The sequence below is a fragment of the Haemaphysalis longicornis genome, unplaced genomic scaffold (assembly GCF_048455015.1).
Source record: "Haemaphysalis longicornis isolate Haplotype H1 unplaced genomic scaffold, Haemaphysalis longicornis Haplotype H1 scaffold_5, whole genome shotgun sequence".
NCBI lineage: Eukaryota > Metazoa > Arthropoda > Arachnida > Ixodida > Ixodidae > Haemaphysalis > Haemaphysalis longicornis.
In genome coordinates this window covers 2,527,207-2,546,436 of record NW_027526385.1, presented here as the reverse complement: position 1 = coordinate 2,546,436, position 19,230 = coordinate 2,527,207, and the positions used below count along the sequence as shown (strand labels likewise).

Here is a 19,230-nt window from a genome sequence, read left to right as displayed (position 1 = left end):
GTACAAATCCTTTCCAAATAGTGACCCCCAACCTCGTGAAACGACCATCCTCGTCCATCGTAACCTCCGAGTAATACAACACGATCTCCACCTTCCCACACATATCGACCATGTTTTCATCGAGCTCATTCCTCGATCCAGTAAACGACAACAGACGTGTTCATATGAAACATATATAGCAGCCCCCGACTACAGCACCGTTTCCACGTACTCTTTAAACAAGCGATCACTCTAGCAGGCAGACATCCCCTCGTAGTAGTAGGCGATTTTAACCCCCACCACCCCGCCTGGGGCTACCCAAGAGAAAATGTTAAAGGCCGCCGTCTCTGGTTAGACTGCCAACAGGAAGGTCTCACCTTACTCACAGACCCCGCATACCCAACTCGCTTAGGAAATAGCGTTTGCAAGGACACGTCTCCTGACCTCACCTACACAAAAAACACTCATCCCTCTCCGATCTGGTATAACACGCCAGCCGATCTAGGCAGCGACCATAAAATTATTAAAATTGAAATGGGCCTACCATCAATACGACCCAATCAAAATAAACAGGCCCGAATAACAAACTGGGACACCTCCAGGGCACATAAAACCGGACATCAAACCCCCACTGAACCCGTTACCATCGCCAACCTCGCAAGGTGGGAAGAAGCTCTACACGAAAGCCTACGCAACTCTACACAAACAGTAGACATCCCAGCAGATTCCCCAGAACCTGACTCCAAACTCGCCCACATGTGGCAAGCAAAGGCTAGTCTCCAAAAACGCCTCTCTAAACAGCGGCACAATCGAACCCTTCGAAGGAGAATAGCTGCTCTCGACCGCGACATTGAAAAATACACCCTGCAGCTCCTCACTCATAACTGGCATTCTGCATGCGAGGCTTTTAACTCGCACTTCAATCTTTCGCAGACGTGGAACATTCTCAAACACCTAATTGACCCCTCTTCCACACGCACCACACAACGCCAACTCGTATCCCACATCATACATCAATTCACTGGTACTGACACCGAACTCCTCGATTATATTCAGAAAAAATACGCTCCTGCTTGCCCCACCTTAACTCATTCAAGTTACTGTGTGGGGATCCCAACCCAGAGCTGGACGCACCCATAACGGAGGCGGAGGTGCGCGCCGCCATCCAACACCTCAAAACCAAATCCTTGCTCCGACAAAATAACTAAAAAGCTCCTTCGAAATCTAGACGACCCTACCATCGCCGACCTGACTGCACTTTTCAATGAATGTTGGGAGAAGGGGGAACTCCCACCTCAATGGAAGACAGCCAAAACCGTTCTTATTCCAAAACCGGGGAAGCAGCCACACGTCGATCACCTCCGACCTATATCGTTAACATCGTGCCTGGGCAAGCTCTTAGAGCACGTCGTTCTCACCCGGCTCAACAGTCACATCGAAAAGCACCGTCTGCTCCCTCACTCCATGCTGGGGTTCCTACCCCAGCTCTCTACTCAGGACGTCATGCTACAACTAAAACACCACATAGTAGATGCTCGATTCAGTTCCACACATAACACCAAGGCGATCTTGGGCCTCGATTTAACGCGAGCGTTCGACTCAGTTAGCCACTCGGCAATACTGGAAGGAGTAGCCGCGGCTGGAGTCGGTGCGCGAGCATACAACTACATTTGTAATTTCCTCACGGGTCGAACAGCCACACTCACCCTTGGACAATTGACTACACCCCCGATCCCCCTCGGTAGCAAAGGTACCCCCCAAGGATCGGTTCTTTCCCCCTTTCTTTTTAATATGGCCCTACGAGGTCTACCCCCGCTCCTCAACGCCATCCCTGACCTACACCACAGCATATACGCCGACGACATCACGTTGTGGGTTACTAGAGGATCTGATGGTCACATTCAAGATACCCTACAAATGGCAACTGATGTCGTCGAAGCGTATGCTGCCTCTCGTGGTCTGTCCTGCTCCCCAACAAAATCAGAGCTTCTTCTATACAGACCTAAATACCAGGAAAACAACCACCTTCCCCACTCTCCCTCATCCAAATCACTACCTCTAACGGCCAACCCATCCCAATAGTTGACTGCATCAAGATTCTAGGTCTCCGTATACAGGCAAACGGATATAATGTAGATACTCTCCGTGCCCTAGAAAAAGGGGTTTACCAGACTACACGACTCATCTCTCGCATAGCTACCAAACATCGAGGAGTAAAAGAAAACAATCTAATACGTCTCGTACAAGCCTTTGTCATCAGTCGTATAGCATACGTCACCCCCTTCCTAAACCTCAAAGTCAGGGAAACGCACAAAATTGAAGCTATGATACGTAAATCTTACAAGCAGGCGCTAGGTCTCCCCGTTACACTCTCAACTGACAAACTACTCTCGCTCGGTCTACACAATACATTAAACGAAATTATCGAAGCCCAACGGGTCTCGCAATTTGAGCGACTCACGAGGAGTGACACTGGACGCCACATTCTTCAGAGTCTTGGTCTCAGTCACCCCACTATCTCTGACACGCACGTCGACATTCCCACAGTCATTCGAGACCAACTGGTAATCCATCCCCTCCCTAAACACATGCACCCGATTCATAACGAGGAAAGGCGCCGAGCGAGAGCACAGGCTTTACACAAGCAACACTCCTCCAACCCACAAGTAGCCTACGTGGACGCTGCAGAATACCCAGGACGCGAAGCCATGGCAGCGGTCGTAGTTGATTCATTTCACCGAACACTAGCCGCCCTCTCCTTCCCTACTCAATGTCCAACCGTAGGCGAAGAAATGTCTATCGTTCTTGCCATTATTTCCAGCCCTAAGGTTACTACTATAATAAGCGACTCCAAATTGGCCATTACCAATTACTCCAACGGGCGAGTTGACCCCCGAACTTTACGCCTACTCCTGCAGGCACGCCAATTCCTGAAACGAAAAATATACATTGTTTGGGCACCGGGACACTCCCAACTCCCAGGAAATGAATTGGCACACGAGGTTGCTCGAGAACTGGTAATCCGAGAGCCCAGTGACGCTGCAGAATCTCCTCAACCATTCTCCCATAGGGACCGCCTCCTGACCTACCGATCGGCACTCGATCACTACCGGCTGTCCAGAGCTCGCTTCCCACCACCCGACCCCTCCCTCTCCCGCCGCCACGCTGTTGTATGGCGCCAACTTCAAACATCCACATTTCCCACCCCTGCCCTCCTATCACTCTATTACCCCGAGTTACACTCTAACCGATGCCCTCTTTGCCATAAATACGCAGAACTATCACATGTGATTTGGTCCTGTGAAGAAAAACCCCTCCAAACTCTTAAAAATCACCCCATTTTATTACAAGTTACGAACGAGGAGCAGTGGGAGGCCGCGCTGCTCAGCACAGACCCTATGACCCAGGTCTCACTAGCCCAGGTGGCCGAAGACATGAATCCTGCCGTCGCCGGAAGGACACTGAAGTCGACCTGAAAACGGTCCCACCCGTGGCAACAATAAAGTTTAATCTGATCTGATCTGATCTACTGTTTTTGGACAGTCGTTGCTGCCACTGTTAACAGCCTTGCTGGTATTTATGTATAATTTAATGTATATTTGTGACACGAAATTGTTTTATGCGGGGTACAGCAAGACTTCAGCGACGTCATATTCGTCACGTAAATGACATCACGCGAAACACTTCCATTAACGCGACTGCGCTAGGATTCGAGTTCACGATCACTCTGACCGAAACGGGAGGTGTGTGCGTAACGCTCTGCCAACTGGGCTATGAACTCAGGCGTGAATAACTGTACGAACGCGCATTATGTCCTTCCCTGTAACTTTCTTCATTCAGAAGGTGCTGCGTCTAGGAGACGTGAAACGAAGTGCGTCATGACGCTAACGAGCGCCGATAGTTGGCGCCTCCATAGCTAGGGCAGCGTAGCTGCGGTGTTTATCCGTCCGGTGCCTATGCTGCGGGTGGGAAGGCCCCGTGCCCGGTGGAGGACCGTGTAACAAAACTGTTGCATTAAGGCGAATGCCGCGCTCCTGACGGCTTCGATGCGACGAGACACGCCAGCGGGAAGCGGAACGCGTTCACTCATTCACGGTCCAAGCTACGATCTCCGCCTCTCGCGTTCCACAAGCTGAACTTGTCTCAACGCAAGCGTCTGCCGCACACGCCACGGGCAGGATTGAAGTGGCCGCCCCGTAGCCGAAGCGACCCGCCAGCAGGACGTCGCTCGCCAGTGACTGCTGCCGACCCGCAAATTATGCTCCTTTCGCTGTAGCGGGCCGCTACTTCACCAACCGATTCGTTGTCAACCCGTTCGGTTTCGTTCGCACGGTTTGCGATCGCCTGGGGTTTCAATGGGATTAACGCAATGCTCCGGCGCGTGTAATCAAGTGTCTAATGTTGATACGTCTAACGGTGACATACCGACGAAATATAAATACACTCTAAGCTGGGTGACCCTTAATAGAGGTGCAAATTTCCGAATTTTTGTAACCAATAATTTATAATTTTTGATTGATTTGATTGTAGGGTTTTAACGCGCCGACGCAACGCAGGCGATGAGGCGCGCCGTAGTGGAGGGCTCCGGATTAATTTTGACCACCTGGGGATCTTTAACGTGCGCCGAAATCTCGTACACAAGGGCGTTTTTGCTTTTCGCCTCCATCAGAAAAGCGGCCGCCGCGGCCGGGAATCGAACCCGCGACCTCGTGCTCAGCAGCGCAACGCCTTAGCCACTGAGCCACCGCGGCGGGTCCAATAATTTATAAGGTACAAAAGTAACCTATATCTTAGTAACCTTTATCTACGTATACACGTAAGGGTTACTTAGTTATAGGTTACTTTGCAACTTTCAGCATGTATACCTTTATATAAGGGACATCTACCGCCGTCCAGGGCCACACACCTGGAAGGTGTCATGTTGCGTGCCACGCGCGCTTTCGCCGGCGCTGCTGAGGCGAGCCCCCGAAGGCGCCTTTCTGGCGCAGTAAACAAACAGTGCGTCACTGGAAGAGGGTTGCTCGACTATGCTCTCCCTTGCGCCGTCTGAACTCGGAGAGCCTTGGGTGTCTTTTTTTCGTCCCTTGAATAAACTGCTGGCCACACGGCTGTGGCTAAAACAGCAGTTACTTTTACAATTCCTAAAACTTCGGTGCCAGAAAGATGAAAATGTTCTCTTAATATTTATGCATTGCATGACCGGTTCGATAATCGGTACCTAGATTATCACTAAAAAATCTTTGCGAGTATTGGCAACGCTTAAGGCTTATGAACAGGCATGACTAAATTTGATGTTTGCATCAGCTTTGTGCCGTTTAAGAAACGAGCATCAAACACGGTAAATTCTGGGCATAAATTTAAGCTTTAGTTAAACAGCATTAAGCTTTAGTGAAACCAAGATTCAGTGGAAACATGCACTTGATAGCTTACTTCAAAAGGACGCCAAAGTTGTGATAACATAGCCAGAAGCCAAAAATCTTGTGTTACAACTTAGGTCATGATTATCAACAAAGTACTGCAATACATGCATACGTGTTTTCACATTTAACAGGAGCACATTTCCAGAATTTTGGCATCAGTATAGCGATGTGCAAGTTCATATCGATGCAGAGTAAACATTCAACTGCTCCTGTGAAGGCACATTTCACTTTCGTGTTTTACCGATTCCTATGAAAGAGGGATCAACCACATTTTTTTTTGTGGATGTGCCACAGTATTTCAGGCAGGTTTCTCGGTGGAGTTAGGCAGTTGTGAGTTTGCGTCTATTCCGCTGCCTGTCGTGTCTCATTTTAATGTATCCTATTTAAACCCCAAAACGAATCGCCTCGCCCAAAAACGTGTCTTGCTGAGCATAACTCCTTGCTTAAAATACTAAGGCGTGGAACACTTAACGTGGATCTGACTTTACAGAAGAAAATATCCCGTAATTGAACACTGACTAACCTGCCAGTTGCGGACAAGTTCTCACACGAAGCTTGCACAGAATTCGCGTCCCATGAGGGGTTAGCAGCGCCGAGCTCGATGTTGGCAACGCGCGCCGCCCGCAGATGGCGGTACTTTGAATTTTGGTGACAAAAGGTGCCGCGCATGGTCCGCCAAGTTCGCGCCATTGAAATTTTTATACAGCCTTTGTGGCGTCAATGTCTGTCTACAAAGCTCACGGAAGTGTCGCATAGAACTTCGCCGTAAAATATGCACACGAAGTAGGGTCATAACGACATTAGTGTATACGCGCTTGAACATAAACACAATTTTGTCGCAATAAAAAGACAGTCAGCGACCGGAGGAAACTGTAGAAATTTCAACAACAAACAGAAAGAGGCGTTTCGGCTTCGCTGCTGAAGTTTTGTTCAAGAAGGGGTGAATGCTCATCTCAATTGAGGGTTCCTTCCCTCAATCGTATAAAGGGAACAAGGCTTCTGTAGCGAAGCCGAAACGCCTCTTTCTGTTTGTTTTTGAAATTTCTACAGTTTCCTCCGGTCTAAGAATAAAGGCCAGGACGCCGACCAAAAGTTATTCATAGTTTAATAGAAATTAACGTTTCTGCTTCCACAAGGAAGCCTGGGTTACAATGGAATCTTAAAAGGAAATAATCGCCTTCAGTACGTTTCACAACGCTGCACAGGCAACTTGCGTAGATTGGCGGCAGATTTCCGGCGTTCCTGTTCAGCGTGTGTTCCGTCATCCGTATGTGAAGTGATTGCAGTAGCAGGCGTGAGGTAGCATTCCTTTCTTTTGCGAGAACACGTGCAGCAGACCAGTTGATTGTGTGCGAAGTGGTATCGCAGTGCTCGGCAAGGGCGCTTGTCGACACGTGGTTCTTGTTTACATCATTTTGATGTTGCTGCAAGCGTTTCGCAAAGTTTCCTGACTCACCAATATACACGTAATGGCAATCTACACAAGGAATGACGTAGGCGACTCCTGGATACCTCTCTTTTTGCAGCTGGTCCTTCACGTTCACAAGTTCATGCCTAAGTTACTTACGCGCCGCGGTGGCTCAGTGGCTAAGGCGTTGCGCTGCTGAGCACGAGGTCACGGGTTCGATTCCCGGCCGTGGCAGCCGCTTTTCTGGTGGAGGCGAAAAGCAAAAATTCCCGTGTGTACGAGATTTCGGCGCACGTTAAAGATCCCCAGGTGGTCAAAATTAATCCGGAGCCCTACTATGGCGCGCCTCATCGCCTGCGCTGCGTCGGCGCGTTAAAACCCTGCAATCAATCAATCATGCCTAAGTTTGCGAGACGGCACATGTGCAGTTTGCACGTTGTATGAGCGGAGTATGCGTGACAGAGCCTCGCTGATGCCGGGCACGTACGGAATTGCCGCGCGCTTTTGAAGTCCGACGTCGGCAGGATGCGCAGGGCGAGGGCGCTGCCGCTGAACAGAGTTGATGAAGCCTTCAGGGTACCTGCACGATGGAAGCTCGAGCGAACTCGCGTATTATCCGCCACCCGGTCCTCTGGCTTGCTGCCGATCCTGTAAGCTCTGCGGAGAAGGGAGGCCACCACAGACCGCTTCTGTGCTGCCGGATGCAGTAAAGTGTAGGTACCGGCCGGTGTGAGTCTTCTTTCTGAACACCGTAAAGGACAGCCCCACACCATCACGCTTCACCAGGACGTCTAGGAATGCCAGACGCCCGTCGGCCTCTTCCTCAGTCGTGAATTGGATGGCCGGTTCTATTCCATTGAGGCGAGCAGTGAAGGACTGTAGGGAGTCTTTTGGTAGCACACAGGAGGAGTCATCGACGTAGCGCAGGAACGTCCTCGTTTGCGGTGCAAAAGAGGCGAGGGCACGCTCCTCGAGTGCCTCCATCGTCAGGTTGGCGACTGTCACGGAAATAGATGCACCCATCGCCGCTCCATGAACTTGCTTGAAGAATCTCTCGTTGAATGGGAAGTACGTATTGGACAAGCAAAAATGCAGCAGCCGCCCTAGGTCGTGTGCCTCGATTGGGCTTCTCTCTGGTAGCCTGGGGGCAGTACTCAGTGCGGAAGTGCAGACGTCCACAGCCAAATCAATGGGAACGCTCGTAAACAGTGAGGTTACGTCAAACGACACCATTGTATCGGAGACGTCGAGCTGAAGGTTTTGAACCTTTTCAATGAAGTCCTCATTGTTGCGAAGATGGGCTGGGCTGCTTCCGACTAGATGCGGGAAGCCGGAGAGCCTGCGGAGCGGCGAACGGCCAAAGTCCACCATTGGCCGCAAAGGAACACCAGGCTTGTGCAGCTTGGGCAGGCCATATATTGCCGGAGCTCATTCGTTGTGGCCGAGGAGCTTGTAATACAACCCCTTGCGTTGAGGCGGTACAGCGTGGAAGACGTCAGCCAAGAGCTTCTGCAGTTCCCGTTGAACCTTTTGAGTCGGGTCCTTCCTAAGACTTGCATAGGTGCCAGCGTCGCCCAACGAGGCGAGCATTTTTGTCGTGTACTCCTCGGCGTCCATGACGACGGTGGCGTTACCCTTGTCCGCCGGCAGCACAACGATTTCCTCGTTGTGGTCGCGCAGGGTTCTTACAGCCGCGCGTTCACTTTCGGACAGCGGGGATACCTCGAATTTGGCGCGTAGCTTGGAGAGGACGCTGACTGCACGCGTACGGGCCTCGTCACGGAGGGACGCCTATTCCACCCCACATACCACTTTATCGGGGTCGGGTGCAGGTCCCGTAATGAAGTTCAGGCCAAGTCCTAGCACAGATAATTCAGCCTCTGTCGGCTGGTAAGACGAAAGGATATGCACAGCATTCCTCGGAGCTTGACGAAAGGTGACTGCACGGCGCTCTCTGAGCCTTTCAAGCTTATTTTCGTGAGCGCGTTCGTTTTTTAGGTTCTGCAGAGACGCTTGAAAATTTGGCTTTGGAAAATTTGGAAAATTTGGCCTTTCTTCTTCAAAATGCATCCCGACCAGACGGGTTTCCGTCATACCCTTGACTTCAAGTTTCTTCCGGTCGCTGACTGTCGTTTTATTGCGACATGTTACATCCGGACCGGGCGGGCTTGCGTCCAACCCTCGACTTCATAGCCACTTCCTTTCCGCAGGGCTCCAGCATGTGCCCGGAGAGCTGGATCACGTGGTGATCGAAGCCCTTCGCCACGCGGTTGCCGACGGGCTGTGCCACGTGGCCTGCCCTAGCAGCAGTTCCTCGATCGAGCTCATGGTCTCCAAGGAGCACGCGGCCCTCAAGAGAGCCCAAGTGGACCCGCACAGGTGGGCAGCTAGGGGTCGGCACGAAGGAACGAGCACATATATAGGCGCCGATTCAGAGGCCATTCAGACAAAATATTTGCAAAACATCCTTTCCGCAGAAAAATGCTTTTGCAAAAATTGGGTGGCTCGAAAGTTTTGCTCTGAAATAGATTTGTTAGTCATTGGCAAGTGGTATCATAAACGGGAGAATCAGGAGTATATGAAAGTTTGCTTGTAAATATAAAGAACGCTGCTCATTGCACAAGCGGTGGTTGTAAAGCGCAGTTGGGCATTTATTTTGAATGCTACAGCGTAGCGAAAAACAAGGACTACAATGGAGGCACACCGCGTTCGTCCTGTGGGCCTCAACTTTAGTACTTGTATTTTGCGACATCGTGGCATTAAAGGAGGTTCTAAATTAGGACGCTTGGCTGATAACAGTGCGCGATGATTCTAGGAGAAATGTCGTTTATGTGCTATGCCAGTAATTGCGAAAAATATTTCTTCCGGGAAAGTTCACAACCAATTTTGTCTTCAGAGTATCACTGTTTTGTGCTTGGACAGGTACATTGTCTTTTGTCGAGGGCAAAATGACGCTCTCTCTTTTTTGGAGGGGGGTCTGGTCTTCCCCTCACTGACGTCATGGATTCCTGGTTCCAGGCGTGGTTCGGCCCAAAAACGAGAATGAGGCCCGGAATGAGGCCCGGTTTCGTGTTGTACTGTAGCGCAGAGCGGGTACCGTTGTACGAACTATTGATCCTTTCATCAAACCAGATGCAAAATCGTTTGATTCTATGCAAAACCTTATACGTCTCACCAGTTGTACTACATGCACTTTGAGTGCATTAGTTATGGGACCGTTTTCAGGTCAGTAGAGTCTCCGGTAGATAATAAAGTTTCTCAAAGGTTTTCCGCTGCGCGACCCACGTGCGATCCGCGTCGGCCACTGCACCGGTCTCTCACAGGCGGCGTTCCAAGCGCTCTCGTTTCTAATCAACTCCAGCTCCTCGCGGTGGCGGGCCTCTCGTCGAGACAAGTCGCCGTTCTCCAACTTCGGTTTCGCCTCTCTGTTGCCGTCGTGATGGCTGCCCCGCGTATAGTCCAGACTCAAGCTTCGCAAGTCATATACACCTTCGCAGAGTGGAATGGCTCACGAATTTTTATGACCATCTTTGGATCACGCCGTCGCCAACGCCTTCTCCGTGGTCTTAGGAAAGGCCTTCGGCTTCTTGACGGTGCACGACGAGCGGGAAAGGTTCAAACGTTCGAGGAGTCCGAGGAGCACGTTGCGGTGTATACTTCGTCCTCCTTTTCTCCTCTTTCGGTTGCGAATTGTGCTTTGTGCTGTCTGCTTGTTTCCTGCATGTGCCTCGTTGTTTCCGCACATGTCTCCGTCATGACACCGACCTGACTGAGGTTGTTCATGCGAAAATTAAAGCTGCGCTTCCGACATTTGATTGACGAATCAAAGGTTCCTCCCGCACATGTTTTGCGTGAGGCGTGCACTACAATGTTCCGCCGCGTGCCCTGCAGGAGAGCGGAGAGCGTGTTCTCCGGCCCGTACTCGTCTTGCGGTCTCCCGGACACGACTTTCCTTGCCGCCACCGACGAGGCAGGAAACGTGTGTGCCTTCATAGGAAGCAATGCTAACTACTTCGGCTGTGCAGTGGTCGAGGAGCACGGATTCGCAGTTCACGTAAGCGTTCCCACAGAATACCTTATCTTTTTGTTCGCGTTTGCTACTAACACAATTAAGCATGCACCTGACAAAAGTCAAAACTCAAGGGAAGCGTTCGGAATTTGTGTCTAGTTTTATTGTTACCTTTCACAAGCTGTTTGGGCGCCGAAACTTCAAGCGAAGCTTTCACCAGAAGGCATGGACACTTCATTTGTTGCAGTAATATTTCATAAACCGCAGGCATCAGAGTACCTGTGTCATAAATATCGCAGCGGGTACACAGCATAACAATTATATCTGTACTATAGCGATATTTATTCGTAAGCAACAGATGATTCGTAACGTTTGTATTTCTTTGTACTGTGGTTTGCTGGGTTGACACCAAGTATTGGTATTTTGGGCGTGCTTTAAAAGTCTTGAGTTGAGTTTAGTTTGAGTGTAGGGTTTAACGCGCCGACGCAACGCAGGCGATGAGGAGCGCCGTATACTGGAGGGCTCCGGATTAATTTTGACCACTTATGGGGATCTTTAACGTGCACCGAAATATCGTACAAACGGACGCTTTAAGACTCTACTTGTCTTAAAATATTGTTTGTTTGCTATACTTTTTGTACATGGCTATGGCATGAGGTGCAGCCTAATTCCATCAATGTCACCGGTCATTACAGATGCACTCGTCTGTGGAGGCGCCCTTTATTATTTTCGCGTGGATATATTTCCCTCATAATTTGATAATATTTAGTCACTGCACAAGGAATCGCAACACAATCCGTAGCTTTCCAACCTTGGCATGCACTCCATTGCATTAGACAGCCCTTGGAAACATCGTGGCTGCAAAATATGTGGTCATGCGCCGCAGAAATGAGAGCAGTTTTCCGGTTGTCACTTGGTTAACGATTTGTCACGTTGCGCTGTGAGGTAGATGCGCAGTATAACGGCGCGGTGCATCACCCGAGAAGGCCCTGTGCTGTTGGTGAGCACTTCAAATAAATAAATATATGGCTATCCCCGTCTCCATTTATGCTCACGCGTGCGCCGAAACCTGCCGCAGCGGCAGGTGGCCCGTACTGTTCGTGACGGCCATCGGTCGCTGAATGGTTCCTCAGCTGACTTTGTAGCATGGTGTGCGTTCCCTTAACGAGAACTTACGTGTTACGGTGTGACACTAAATTTACGCGCATTTAGCGGGGAGAGCAAGTGTGCGTGATACAATCTGTAAACAGAAACTTTGAGTTTTTCTTCGGTCACTGCCATCGTGGACATCTGACAGCAACGAGCGGTACGCTATATATCCAATCCTTTTGCTTTGCTTTATGCGTGCAAAGGTGACCGTGCAGGCTGTGTCGCTGCTGCGTCTTTGCAGTGCCGGGGAGCGGGCTTCTGCCTGGAAGCAGGCCACCCGAACTGCTTTGGTCCTCGCAAGAAGCCGTACCACTCCGTCATGCCTGTCATGGTGACGGACGCCAGCTCGCACGACTGGCTTTGCACCACGGGAACCATGGGCGGCTACGCGCAGACCAGCATTGTCACCCAGGTGATGCAGTAATTTTTTTTTTTGTAATTTGAGAAATCTAAGCAAATAGATCAAACCTTCCATTGTAAGTTCGTCGCTGTGACACCTGTGCCGATCACAATTGTCTGATTTCAAATCTTACGATTTCACAATTTTGGAAGGCACTCGACCATTCGAAGCCTCGTGTTCTTTCAGCTTTCATTTTATTTCCTTAAAGGCCCCATTGAAGGGGTATTACATAAGGGGTGGGTATCCTACATGAAAGCGTGAAAGCCATATTTTATTACAATGCAAGTTAATCTGTTACGGTGTTCAAACAGGTGCCCACAAATCCCAACGGAGCTTGTTCGTACTTAGCATTTACAGTCCTCCCGAGCATCTGCTCCCCGGCACCCGTGACCTACTAAATCACGCCACGACCAGTGCGAAACACGGCCCGATGACTGTCCCAGGTGTCTTTAATGCCCCACACATGGCCTGGGGCTACAGACGCAATGCCATCGAAGGCACCACATTACAAGGGGCTACCGAGAAATTTAATTTTGCGCTTTGAAGCGTAAAATTAACTCAAACGACAACTCTACTAGGAAATAGTGTTTCCCAAGATACCACCCCAGCTGACCTCACGCTCACCAAGAATATCAGGGACGCCCGTTGGGAATGTATGCCGCACACCCTGGGCAGTGAACACTACGCCCTTGCATTGACGATCACCAATCACAAATGCGCGCAACTCCGTTTTGGCTCTGCCAGATTAACCAACTGGAAGAATCTCCGCCATCATCAACAAGAGGCACCAATCGCAGACATAGAACAATGGATCCAAGATCTACTTACCAGACTCGGCAAGTACACCACGGAAATCCTCCACACCGCTGACTACACTGCATGCAAGAGATACTCATCTGCGACATGTATGCCATGGACGCCCGCGAAGGACTATAAAACGATAGGAAAAACACCGTACTAATCGAGAACTCAAACAACGAATCGCAAATGTAAGGAAGGAAGCAGCCGAATACGCCGCATACCTAAGCAGACTGAAGGGAACTAATTCTGTGACAAGCTGTAAGGTACGCTTGGTACCCGTAAAACGTGGCATATACTCAGCACGCGCTAATGGGCTCGCGAGAAACAAAGACAGCTACAACTCATCAACTTCGTCGCCTCATCCATAACTACCCGGGATCGGAACAAGAGATACTCAACGACCTCATGCTACGCTATGCAAGCTCCCACTCCAACCCTCCTCCGCCTCTCCTTCCCCTGTACACAGGACAATCTAGCCCAGAATCGGACGCCCCCTTCATGCTACGAGAACTTGAAGCCGTCCTTCACAAACTCACGCGCAATACCACACCTGGCAAAGACAAGATACCAAATAAAAGCCTTGATCACTTGCTGGACTATCTCAATGCGCAAGGCCCTATCCCCCCCCCCCCCCCCTTCCCCGCCTCCGCAATGGAAGCACGCAGACATTGCCCTTATACCTAAGCCCAACAAACCTCTCAAGTTGGACAATCTCCGTCCCATTTCCCTGACCTCCTGCCTGGGAAAACGTCTTGAACTCCTCGTCCACTAACGCACCTCTGCAAACGTAGAAGATAATCACGATTTCCCGACACCATGTTTGGCTTTCGTTTCACCTCACGACGCAGGACATTCTCTTAACATAAAAGAAGACCTTCTCGACCACCTTACCTCCCACAATCGGTATACAATCCTGGCGCTTGATGTTATAGGCGCATTTGACAATGTACATTGTTAAATTTAGCCCGGCGAGTATGGCTTCATGGGACACATGTCCCACGAAGCCATACTCGCCGGGCTAAATTCGACGGACAACATACATACAACTAGGTGAAGGCATCCTTTAAAAAACCGTACAGCCACGGTGGGTGAAGCCACCTACGCACTTCCCTTTTCCTACACGTCCACATGGTACGCCCCGAGGATCGGTGATTTCCCCCCTTCTGATTAACCTGTCAATGAAAGACCTACCTCCGCTGCTGAAGGACCTTCCTTACCACAAGCCCGTCATCTATGCGGACGATCTCACACAATGGACCCCTACTGGCTCCATTAGAGAACAACAAGACACTGTACAACAAGCTGTCCACGTCAATCAAGACTATACATGCAACGAATATGTCTTACGTGTGCACCCGAAAAATCATCGCTTCTGACTCTCACAAAACCCACCTCTCACAAAACCCACCTGCAGTGCCTCAAAGATAAAATTACTCTCCCAATAGTTACCTTAAAGGAGCCATGAAGAGAAAATACCACTCCGTTTAATTTGAAAGAACTAGGATTCAGTATCTCACTCAGCTCCATTACAGCCACGAAAGATGTTTTTTAACGAAAAAATGCAAGAAGTATTTAAAAACTTTCAAATTTTGCGCCACAGTGACGTGTTATGAGCAAGAATGACGTCATACGGGCCAACAATAAAACATAATTTTCAGTGCGTTAACTGCACGTTAGCATTCTAGTGATGCGGTCAAATGGAACTAGAGGCCTCATTACAGACGTCCAGTCATGTGCCGTCGCGACAGGTCAGTTAGGCGGCCGCCAATATCGCACAAACAAGGTTCTGTGGCGTCATAGAAAAGTTGCGGGAAATTGGCTAGGGGGTCGCGACTGCTTCAAACGTTTTCTTTAATATCTCCGTTATTTGTTCGAAGATTGCGATGATATTGGTATAATTGTTATTGGCACTATGCAGTCTTTCTAATAAACCCAACTTGTATTTTTTCTTCATGGCTCCTTTAAACGGACGAGCAATTACTCACGCTTCTCACATCGGCATATTAGGTCTCAATATTCCATAAGGCGGTTCCGGGTCACAAACAATCTTGCCATTACAGCGCACAGTAACCAGCTAACATAACTTCTACATCGAGTAGCACGAAGACGACACGGCCTTAAAGAACATGACAGCATAAGACTCATCCAAGCACTTCATACAAATCGCATCACCGTACCTACTCCTCAAGACTGCAGAATTAAATCCAGAAGCTAGACACTCTAATCCGCCAGACCTACAAGACAGCACTCGGCCTTCCTTTTACTACAGCGCCCAAGAAATTACTCCAATTGGGTACCCACAATACATGGCAAGAACTTATCGAAGCCCACAAAGCCACGCAACTACGTCGGCTCACCTCAACACCCCCTGGCCGGAACCTACTCACCACACTCGGCTATTCAGCTCAAGCACGGCGTAAACAAAATAAGCGAACCCCTCTCCAGATCCATCAGCAATTACGCATCGTTCCCATACCACGCAATATGCATCCAGAATACCACACCTTCCGCCGTCAAGCCAGAGTTCACCATCATTCTACTGCATATACCCAACAAACCACCACTCGATACGTAGACGCCACGCCATACAACAACCCCAAAACTTTTGTTGCCAGTGTCATGAACCACCAGCGACAAGAAATCACCGCCGTTACGATTCGTACCAGATAAACACCACAGCGGAAGAAGTCGCCATTGCCCTCGCTTTACAAACCACCGAAGAGTACATCACGATCTTCGCAGATTCCCAATCAGCCTGCCGCAACTACCTCACCGGCCGTACCTCTCATCAAGCCCTACAAATTTTACACCAGAATCCCCATGTGCCCCTTGCACACATCGTTGGGACCCCAGGCCACATGGGATTAGAAGGCAACGAAGCGACCCGTGAACATGTACTCCGGGCCGTTGGCGACTGCCTTAGTGGCCCCCTACCCTTCGTAGGGTAGGGGGCCACTAAATTGAGATAATTGGTCGAACAGAATTTTGAGAAACCAAAAAATAAAAAATAATAAATAGCGAAATTGGCGAACCGTGTAACGCCCTGCATTTTCTCAAAAATGGAGATATGGCGGAAGTCTCACCTGTAATCATTATAATAACGTTAATTAAGACGATTGATCGAACAGAATTATGAAAACCCGAAAAAGAAGAAAAATACAAAGAAAATAGCGAAAATGCCGAACCGTGTAACGCCCTGCATTTCCACAAAAATGCACATTTGGCGAAAGTAATACCTGTAATCATTATATTACCGTAATTTGAGACAATTGACCGAACAGAATTTGAAAATTCAGAAAATAAGAAAAATAGAAAAAAATGGCGAAGATTGCGAAACCGTGTAACGCCCTTCACTTACGCAAAAATGCAGATTTGGCGGAAGTGCACCTGTATTGGTTATAATAGCGTAAATGGAAATAATTGGTCCGACAGAATTTAGAAACCCCAAAAATTTGGCTGTAAAGAACTCGCACTCTAAACAAGCGGCATAAGAATTAGTAGATAATTATTTTAATTTCAGCAGATTTCTTCAGCTTTTTTTTTTTTTTTGAAATCCCAAATGCTTGCAGAGCGTAGTCAATCAACACATCAAGTACTTAGATTAGCATGTCGCACGTACCTCCGCTTAAAATGACTGCTCTATGCCCATCAGATAACTTGTAAACTTGCTCCAAAGATTTTTCGCTGTTTCCCGGTCTTGGCTTTCTTCGACCGCTGGAATTACGTCATTGCAGTGGTGTAGCGGCTGTCGGCTGCAGCTTCCGTTCAGCTGCATCAACTAACGCATTCGATGGCCACGTTGAAACAAATTGGCGCAGCTTGCACTGGCGGTGCAAGGTTGAAAACAGAGCGGAGATTAGGGGCGATTCCTGTTTTGCTAAGTTTTGCTCGGTTTTTCTAGGCTTTGCTAAGTTTTCTTCGGTCTTGCAGTGTTCTTGCCAGGCTATATAGCTAAGTGTTGACGGGTGTGTCCCATTTTAGCCCGATTATACAAGGCCGTTTTGGTCGATCACCCACAGTGACAGCGGATCCCAGGCTTATTGGGAAGAAGCTAGGTCGACTCCCACCGCGTTTCTCCAGCCTTGTGCCTTAAGTGCGAGCTGCGCCAATTCTTTTGTGTTTTGTTAGCACAAGAAGGACAATCACCTTTAGAATGGCGTAGTGAAGGGTGCGCGTACGCATATGCCGCTTGTGCTCACACTCGAGCTGGCGCGAAAGCCGGCTTCACTGTCAGAACACTCTATCTGCGGTGGTGCACTCTGTACAGGCGGCGCAGTTTTTAAAGACGATAGTCTTTCTCGGGCTACTTAAACCCAGAAATGTTGGTCTGTCTGTCTGTCTGTCCGTCTGTCTGTCTGTCTGTCCGTCTGTCTGTGACTCGATTCAGCCACCCGGCCAAAGCAAAACAATGCCTGCGCAATAGTCTTATATAGTCACAGCTAAATCTACCCATCTATGTCTGGTGTAATGTTCATACGTGTCAACATTGTAGAAGAAGAACAAGACATTACGCAAATATGAAACAAAAAATCAATACAGAAGTGATATTTGCAGTGTTCCTTTATAAAAAAATCAAACATGCTTGACTTTTGCGAAATTAAATACTTCATCAACTGCAGAAAAAGAATTCACTCCGCCGTCGCCTGCTGTCGCCCGCGCCACTATAGCTTCTGGCGCCATTTTAAGACATCAACCGGCAACAGTTACGCAAGGTTCCACTAGATAGGTTCCACGTTCTGCTTGCAACGCACGTAGAGTAGGGAAACGCGGTTCTATAAACGTTGAAGTAGGGCGCCTCGATTAAAGGGACACTGAAGTGATTTGTAAACAATGCGGGATTACCAGCGCAAATTGTAGTTCGGAGTCCCTAGGCCCTGTTTCGACCACTCTGAGCGTGTTTACGCGAATTTATTTAGTAGAAAAATCAATTCGAAAATGCTGTCCTCCTCTCTTTACGCTCGCCCATTTTCTGTGGCGTTTTCGTGTGACGTCAGCAGGAGAGGAGCTGGCAATTGGCTGCGCTACTGCACGGCTCGCCGACCTTCCGCGACCGAGTCAGTCGGCCCAGCGTTTAGTCCGCCGGCCGCCGACGTGTCGTCGCAATTCGCTCGATCAGTTGAAACTAAGCCACAACACGTTTGGGAATGGAAGAATGTGCCTTTCTTTACTTCGTTAGTTTGTACACTGTATCTAGCTCCAAGTCAAGGTCGCTTCACACAAGCGCTGCACAAGCGCACATGCGACGCTTCGCTGACTGGTACGCCAGTAGGAAAATATAAGGCCTCTTGAAGGGGGAGAAGAGTCAGCGAAGTCAATATAGGTACTAAGGAAATAAAATCAACTGATATTTCTATCGTACAGCGTAAAACTAGGGTGCGGGAAGCACTTTTTTGCGCTGGGCGAACAAGCACAGCGGTCAGCAGCACGACTACGCATCTGCGAACGCTCTTCCGTCTACGAAATGCAATTGCTAGACGTGAGCTATTGTGGAAACTCGGGGGACGCTTACTGCACGAGCGCAATACAACAAATAGTCACCTAAACTGCTTGAAATACCAAAACTAAATAAAAGTGTAAACTGGTTATACATTATATAGCTTATATTTCCACTATCGGCATCGCCCGTTTGTAGCCTAGTGGTCTTGGGCGCTAGGTATGTCACCCGAATTGTTTTGCAAGTCACAAGTTCGAATCCCCGCGGGTACATGCTTTTTTTTTATAAGTTCACTTTTTCGTTTTTTGCCGATGTTTTCTATACTGGGTTCACCTTTTTTTGGGCCGCAATGTTCATTGCTCCACGGACTAGTCCACAGAACTCGCGCAGGCTGGCACTGGCGCGCTAGCGAGTTCTCGTTGGCGTGCTGTTGCCATATGCACCGACTGCATGCAGGCAGTGGGCCCAGGCCAGAATCAACAGACCCTTGGACTGGTGCGAACACGCTTTTTACGGTACAGGCATGAGTGAGGCAAGCTCCAAATATGGGGTAAAAGCGCATGCATTTGAGCGTCTGCGGGGACGCGGAGGGCGTTCATGCACTGCGTAGGGCTCAGCTAATGAATGCTA

The 19,230-nt window shown here is 49.2% G+C and overlaps 1 protein-coding gene across 6 annotated transcripts in view; it reads left to right on the top strand.

The window, feature by feature from the left end:
- LOC144137792 (glutathione hydrolase-like YwrD proenzyme) overlaps positions 1 to 19,230 on the top strand; it is a 76,936-nt gene that overhangs the window by 33,820 nt on the left and 23,886 nt on the right. For 5 of the 6 annotated variants that reach the window (XM_077669772.1, XM_077669776.1, XM_077669777.1 and 2 more), the window contains 3 exons: positions 9,018 to 9,186; positions 10,699 to 10,861; positions 12,207 to 12,377. In XM_077669772.1, coding sequence (XP_077525898.1) covers positions 9,018 to 9,186; positions 10,699 to 10,861; positions 12,207 to 12,377 — 503 coding nt within the window. The remainder of the gene's footprint in view (positions 1 to 9,017; positions 9,187 to 10,698; positions 10,862 to 12,206; positions 12,378 to 19,230) is intronic. The other variant, XM_077669775.1, reaches the window with a different exon arrangement.